This window comes from Sciurus vulgaris (genome assembly GCF_902686455.1).
Source record: "Sciurus vulgaris genome assembly, chromosome: 11".
NCBI lineage: Eukaryota > Metazoa > Chordata > Mammalia > Rodentia > Sciuridae > Sciurus > Sciurus vulgaris.
In genome coordinates this window covers 42,103,026-42,109,856 of record NC_136472.1, presented here as the reverse complement: position 1 = coordinate 42,109,856, position 6,831 = coordinate 42,103,026, and the positions used below count along the sequence as shown (strand labels likewise).

At 34.2% G+C, this 6,831-nt stretch overlaps 1 protein-coding gene across 1 annotated transcript; it reads left to right on the top strand.

Annotated features, from left to right (window-relative positions):
- Positions 1-5,671, top strand: ARL14EP (ARF like GTPase 14 effector protein). The gene is made up of 3 exons (XM_079102788.1): positions 1-522; positions 2,802-2,929; positions 4,143-5,671. Exons 1-3 carry the CDS (start codon positions 97-99, stop codon positions 4,369-4,371), a joined length of 783 nt encoding a protein of 260 aa, XP_078958914.1. The 5' UTR covers positions 1-96; the 3' UTR covers positions 4,372-5,671.
- Positions 5,672-6,831: the final 1,160 nt, after the last annotated feature.

The window sequence follows — 6,831 nt, the reverse complement described above, 5'->3', positions numbered from 1 at the left end:
CAAATCTGTCTTTAATGTTTTCTCTAGGGTATTCAGCACATGACCTACTAAAGAAAAATCTCTAGACAAATCAGGGAAAGATTGCAAGAGTCAAGAATGATGGATCCCTGTTCAGTTGGAGTACAGCTTCGCACTACAAATGAGTGCCATAAAACATACTATACTCGTCACACAGGTTTCAAGACTTTACAAGAATTATCATCGAATGATATGCTTTTACTTCAACTTAGAACTGGAATGACACTTTCTGGGAACAACACGATTTGCTTCCATCATGTAAAAATTTACATTGACAGATTTGAAGATTTGCAGAAGTCATGTTGTGACCCATTTAACATACACAAAAAGCTAGCCAAAAAAAATTTGCATGTAATTGACTTAGATGATGCCACTTTTCTGAGTGCAAAATTTGGGAGACAGCTTGTACCTGGTTGGAAACTTTGTCCAAAATGTACACAGATAATCAATGGAAGTGTGGATGTTGATTCTGAAGACCGCCAGAGAAGAAAGCCTGAATCCGATGTATGTATAGTAATATATTTTCTATTATTTGATGTGTTAGTCAGCTTTTTGTCACTGTGACCAAAATATCTGACATGGGCGACGTAGAATCGGAAAAGTTTATTTTGGATTCACGGTTTCAGAGGTTTAATCCATAGTAAGCTAAGTCTTGGGTCTCTGGACCCAAGGTGAATGTCATAGTGGAAGGGAATGGCATAAGAAAGCTGCCTGCTTATGACATCTAAGAAGCAAAGAACAGGGAGGGGCCGCAGGGAAGAGGAACCCTTCCAAGGCAAGCCCCCACTGACCCTGACTTCTCCAGCTACGTCTATAGTCACCACTAGAATGGATCGATTATGTTACAGCTCTCATAATCTAATCATTTCACTTCCAGGCATTCCTGCATTAACACAGGCACTTTAGAGGGTTCAACTTATATCCAAACCATAGCATGTGACTTCTGTAACATGGATTTTGCTTAATTATAAGGAAATAATATTTTCATTAATATATTCATTAGTATGTGATGAATTTAAAATTGGAGAGGTGAAAGTAAATGGTGTTTCACAATGTTTCCACATACTCAAGGTCAAATTTGGGTAATAAAGTAGGTTTGGAAAACAAAGAAAACAATATGTCCAAGACTCTAAGCTACAACTTCTAATGCTTAAATATTAGGAGTTAATTTAGAATATTCTGGCAAACCAGGACTTAGCTAACTTTTCAGATACCAAAGTAACTAAATAGAATATGCCAGCCAGCAAAGGACTGTAAGCCAGGAAGAATCCTCTTTATGAAGAACTTAAAGATCATTGCTTCCAAAGGCATATCAGAGAAGTGGCATGCAATAGTGAATTTTTATTTCAGTCTTTCTCCTTTGGCACTATCCCATTTTAGAGTTTTTTAAAGGCTTCTAAGTTTCATAGCTCTGAATTCTTTTCTTTTTCCTTTTCTTGGTATTGAGGATTGAACCAAGAGGCACTTTACCACTGAGCCACATTCCCAACCCTCATCATTTTGACAGGCGTGTATCACCACTCCTGGCTAACTCTGAATTCTTAATATGGTCAAGGCTAATTTTTTTTTTTTTAACAGTGCTGGGGATTGAACCTAGGGGATTGAACCTAGGACCTTGTGCTTGCAAGGCAACCACTCTATCAACTGAGCTATATCCCCAGCCCAAGGCTAATTTTAATAAGACTCCCTGTGGTCAAAGAGCATACGTTTTTACATTGTAAAGTATTAAATATTTTATGCCTGTCTTCCCTGTTCACATGTCTCCATGCAGCAGATCATTTAACCATATCAAAACCCCTTCAGGCAGGTTGGGTTTGTGGCTCAGTGGGAGAGCACTTGTTTGTTATGTGTGAGGCACTGGGTTTGATTCTCAGCACCACATAAAAATAATTAAAACAAAAATCAACGACTGAAAGAAAAAAACCTTCAAAATTTCATGAAGCTGTCTGTTTTGGGTATAGACAAGGACATGTATGTCTCAAAAATTTTATTTACAATCATTTTATAATTCTTGCTGCTGGAATGTTTTTCTGAATTTCTCCTTTTTCATTATATTAATAAGATAAAAGATAACTAAAATTTTAAGTTATATAAATTATATGTACTATTTTCCTTTTGTTCTCTCAGAGGCATCTCTACAACCCATTGGTACCTTTAGTTCATTAGAGATACTTGTTGATACTGTAACTTTAGATGTCTTCATCTTATGTGTATATTGCTCTTGTGTTATTGTGTTACTCCTTTCCTAAATTCACTCTTATCACCCAAACTTGACACTGGGTATATGCAAACATTTTGAAACACCATTTACTTTCATCTCCCTGAATAACAAACTTAAACCCTTGAACACCAAAATTGTGTTTTATCAAAGCTGTTTAAAAACATCATACTATTTCAGAACTTGAAACCTTCTTGCTTCTCTCTTTTTAGCAATAGAAACTTTTCCTAAGGACCAAGAATTGTTATCAGGAAACTCAGTTTTATGACATTGGGTTGTATAGCAGTTTTTCTGCCTTTCCTCCCATGAACCAGCAGCCATTGCAGTTGTAACCATGCCAGCCCTCCTCTACATCTAATAGGTAGAGACTAAAATCAAATAATGGAAATGTTAATAAAAACTAATAAAGTTTTATATGGTCAAGGGCTAAGTAATTTTTCTTGCATTTGGGTTCTAAAACCTTTTTTCTGTGTTCCAGGTTAAGAAATAATCTGGGTCTACACTAAGTGAAGTATTTATTTATTTTCTGATGACAGTATTTTAATGGATAATTTGCTTTATTCAGGGAAGAACTGCAAAAGCTTTGAGGTCACTACAGTTTGCAAACCCAGGAAAGCAAACTGAATTTGCTCCAGAAACTGGTAAAAGAGAAAAAAGAAGGCTTACAAAAAATGCATCTGCTGGTTCAGACAGGTAGTCTATGCATTTCTCATATTCTAATTTGCTACTTCACATCTACATTGTTCTTTTAGTTTTCCATTAAATTTTGAGTTTTCTGAAGAGACATTTTAAGTAGGATAATGTAGAATTAGTAAAATCCTCCAAGGACCTTGGGTTTTATTCATATAAAATTAAGACATCCCTTTCAGCTCTAGAAGTTGGTTTCCAAGAAGGTAGCACTGAAGTGAAAAGGTAATATTTCGGCATAAGGGTTAAGATATTAAAGCATTGTACACCTTAGAATTAAAGTAATTCACCTTTTGAAAAAGCACTAATGACATTATCTTATTGGTATCTCTCTATTTGAAAAGCACTAATGATATTATTGGTATGTCTCTCTGAGTGACAGCTAAAAAGGTAATTAAATTTTATGAGAATGCAAGATTGCTTTTTATTTTCATGGAACTGAAATAGAAACGGTTCTGGTACAGTGAACAGAAAGAATGGGAGAATAAATTATTTAAAATATTTCAATATTTCTAAAATATAATCATTCAGAAATTTCACTATGTCTAAAATATAAAGTGCAATCATTCAGAATTAAGTGCAATCAACATTTTCGTGTATTCCATTTATTCCATCTATTAAAGTTTTCCACTGAGTAGTTTAAATATTTTCAGGACAATTAAAGAATAAGAAACAGACTAATTATAGTATAAACAGGGTGGTATACTATAGTAAAAATAAAGTTATGTTCACAAAGTAGTGAAGAGATTGATAGCCAATAAAATGAATCAACAACTAGCCATTATTTTTTCTTTAAAGGAACATTATTTTAGCAGAAACTTACATATGTTCTGGACAAAGGTCTTGTCTATTCCTTTGTTGAGTTGACCTTTAAATGGACTTATGGGGACTAGAGATATAGCTCAGTGGACGAGTGCTTACCTAGCATGTATAAGGTTCTGAGTTCAATCCCCAGCACCACAAAAATGAATGAGTGTACTTCAAAGGGCATAGTCAGACATTTTGGATTTCCCTCAGCCTTTAGAATTAGATCACCTCCTCTCATTTACTGTTTGTAGAATTGGCTGTAAGCCTGGTGAATCACATACCACTTTAGCAGGTCCTTATCCCCTAATTCAAAATATTTAATCTCCTTAAATTTTTTCATGATCTTATTTTCAGTTAAATATTCAAAAATAATATATTCATGAGGTATAAGTCATTGCATTTTATTTTACAGACAAGTGATACCAGCGAAGAGTAAGGTCTATGATAGCCAGGGTCTCCTGATTTTCAGTGGGATGGACCTCTGTGACTGCCTGGATGAAGATTGCTTAGGATGTTTCTATGCTTGCCCTGCCTGTGGGTCTACCAAGTGTGGAGCTGAATGTCGTTGTGATCGCAAATGGCTATATGAGCAAATAGAAATTGAAGGAGGAGAAATAATTCATAATAAACATGCAGGGTAATCTGTGATGTCAAACCACTGGAGTCTAAAGGTCCTCTATTTCTGAAATTGTTACTATAAGATAACATTTTAAGCTTGATGGTCAAATAACAAAAATTTAAAACCTACCAAAGTGTATGCTAATGTTTTGTTTGGGGTTCTTCATGGTTCATTATTTGATGTGGGTTGTTTCTCAGCAGTCAGTTTTAAGTCTGCCTGGGCGGTGGAAGTAAGAAGGGTATGTGCATTCCTCAATTTGCATGGTTCCCAGAGGCACAAATTTCAGTGACCATGATTTAGTTAAATAACACCAGCTTCCTAACAGCACGGTTCAGATTCAGTTAGGGTATCAGATCAGCTGTTAATTACTGAAGTATTAGCACCTGTGTCCACAAATCACTAAGTAACAGATGTGCTTCATAGTCAGTGACCAATTGTGTTAACGTCTTTCAAATTCTGCCTGTGATTGGTCCTTGAACATGTGTGTTTAGTTCACCTACAGCAAAGCATATAGTTACATTGTCATCACCTGTGTGACATTTTACAAACGTGAATAATAGAAAGAATTGGCCATCTAAGATTGAAAGTGAAGTAAAGAAGTGAACAATGATAATGCTAACAAATGAATGGAGTTTTAGAAAAAATATCACTGATCCTGGGAGTGTGGATGCTGCTGCTGTTGCAGTGACTAGATGAATATCCAGAGGAACTTGCCAAAGGCAAACTTACCTATGTAAGTGAGGAAAGCATTTGTGAGGGAGATGACTGTGTCCCAGAAGTAATGGCAATGCTTTCACATTAGAGGATATTTATTGTGAACACAGAAGTAGGTCACAACATCAAAATCACAAACAAATGGTGGAAGCTGATCCCAACCGAAAAGGACTATGACAAGTTCCTGTAGTATAGGAGATGCTGACTCAGCATCAGAAGTTATTTAATGAGGGCAAGCTGTGCACAAACTACTGATTAGTTTTTTACAATAAAATAAAACTTTGATTCTTGGTGTTTAAACTTTCTTTCATTTTCATCTACATTTATAATTGGCGGTTAAGGTGTTTGATGCTCCTACAAGTTTTTAAAGGTCATAGAATATTCATAATTTTCTTTATTGATTTTCTTTCTTTGCTTGGACATCTTTATAGTCCCATACTACCATGTAAACGAGGACTGCCTGTAGCTGGGAACAACGCCTCCTTCAGGGAAAACTGATTTTGATACTACTGACATTATTAAGCTATTTTGAAAATGATCTATATAAGTATTAAAATATATTTCTTTTCTTCCCAATTTCAAATAAAAATAAAGTAAATGTTTTAGTACCATAAGCCTTTCATTGTTTATACCGTGCATTCCTTGTGGGAGAAAAATATTCTTTTTATGTTTAAAGCATAAATATACATATAATACATAAACATAGATTCTATCTATTCTTGAAATTGTATGAGGTAATTGATTAGGATTAAGAAATCTAAAAATATTCCTTAAGGGAATGATAATGAAAAAAAGGAGAAACAGTTATTAAAACAGACTATAAATAAAGTTTTTGAAATTGATTGAACTGTGGTGTGAGAATTTGGAGGATGGGATAATGATACTTCTGCACTTTATTTTTTTAAGATATCTACCCACCATTTTGTCTAAAGGCTCCTACCACCTAGAATATTGTTAAGCTGAGTTTTTGTTTTCTCCAAATACAGTACCTCAGTTAATCAAATGAACTTTGAGCAATTTGAAATATTTTGTAGCTTTTGACACTAAATTTCTACTGCCAGTTTAAATTGTCCATTGGAGATTTTTTATCGTTATTTTTATTATGCCCTCTTAAATCACTGGTTTGACTTTGATGGGATGTCATTTTCCACTTTGGAATTAAATGTCATTTTGAAGTAATAATTTTTCTTTGACCTAATTATTAGCTCAATTGACTTGTCAATTCCTTGATCTTTGTTTGAACTGAGCACTGGCAAAAAGAATATTTTAACTTTATATGTTTAAATCAGGTATTAGATCATTTACTTTTTCCGAATTAAGGAAATACTTTGTTACAGAGGTTACAGACTGCAGTTTTATCTGAACTAGGATCATTAGATCTTAGTGTTTTTTGGAGGGATTTCTAAGTATGAGTTAGTATTGTACATTGCTTAGGCTCTTCAGAGAGAGATAATCAGACTCTCTCTTTGCTTAAAACAGGAACACATCTGATGGAATAAATGACTAAGTTTTAAATGGCTATATTGAAGCATTCATTCAAATAAATCTGTTACTTTTCAAAGACAGTAATGATTAAATTTTTCAAAGGCAAGTTTCTTGAAACAATTTTTCTAATATTTATTCTTCATGCCTACTTGGGGGCCTAAACTTACTAAGAACACAAAATGCTTGGAGACAAAAGTATGTTTTATTTAGCATAGATTCTAATAGGAGCTGTATTATTTAAAAAAAAAAAAAAGTCACAGGTTCACTTACTATTTTTAATCTA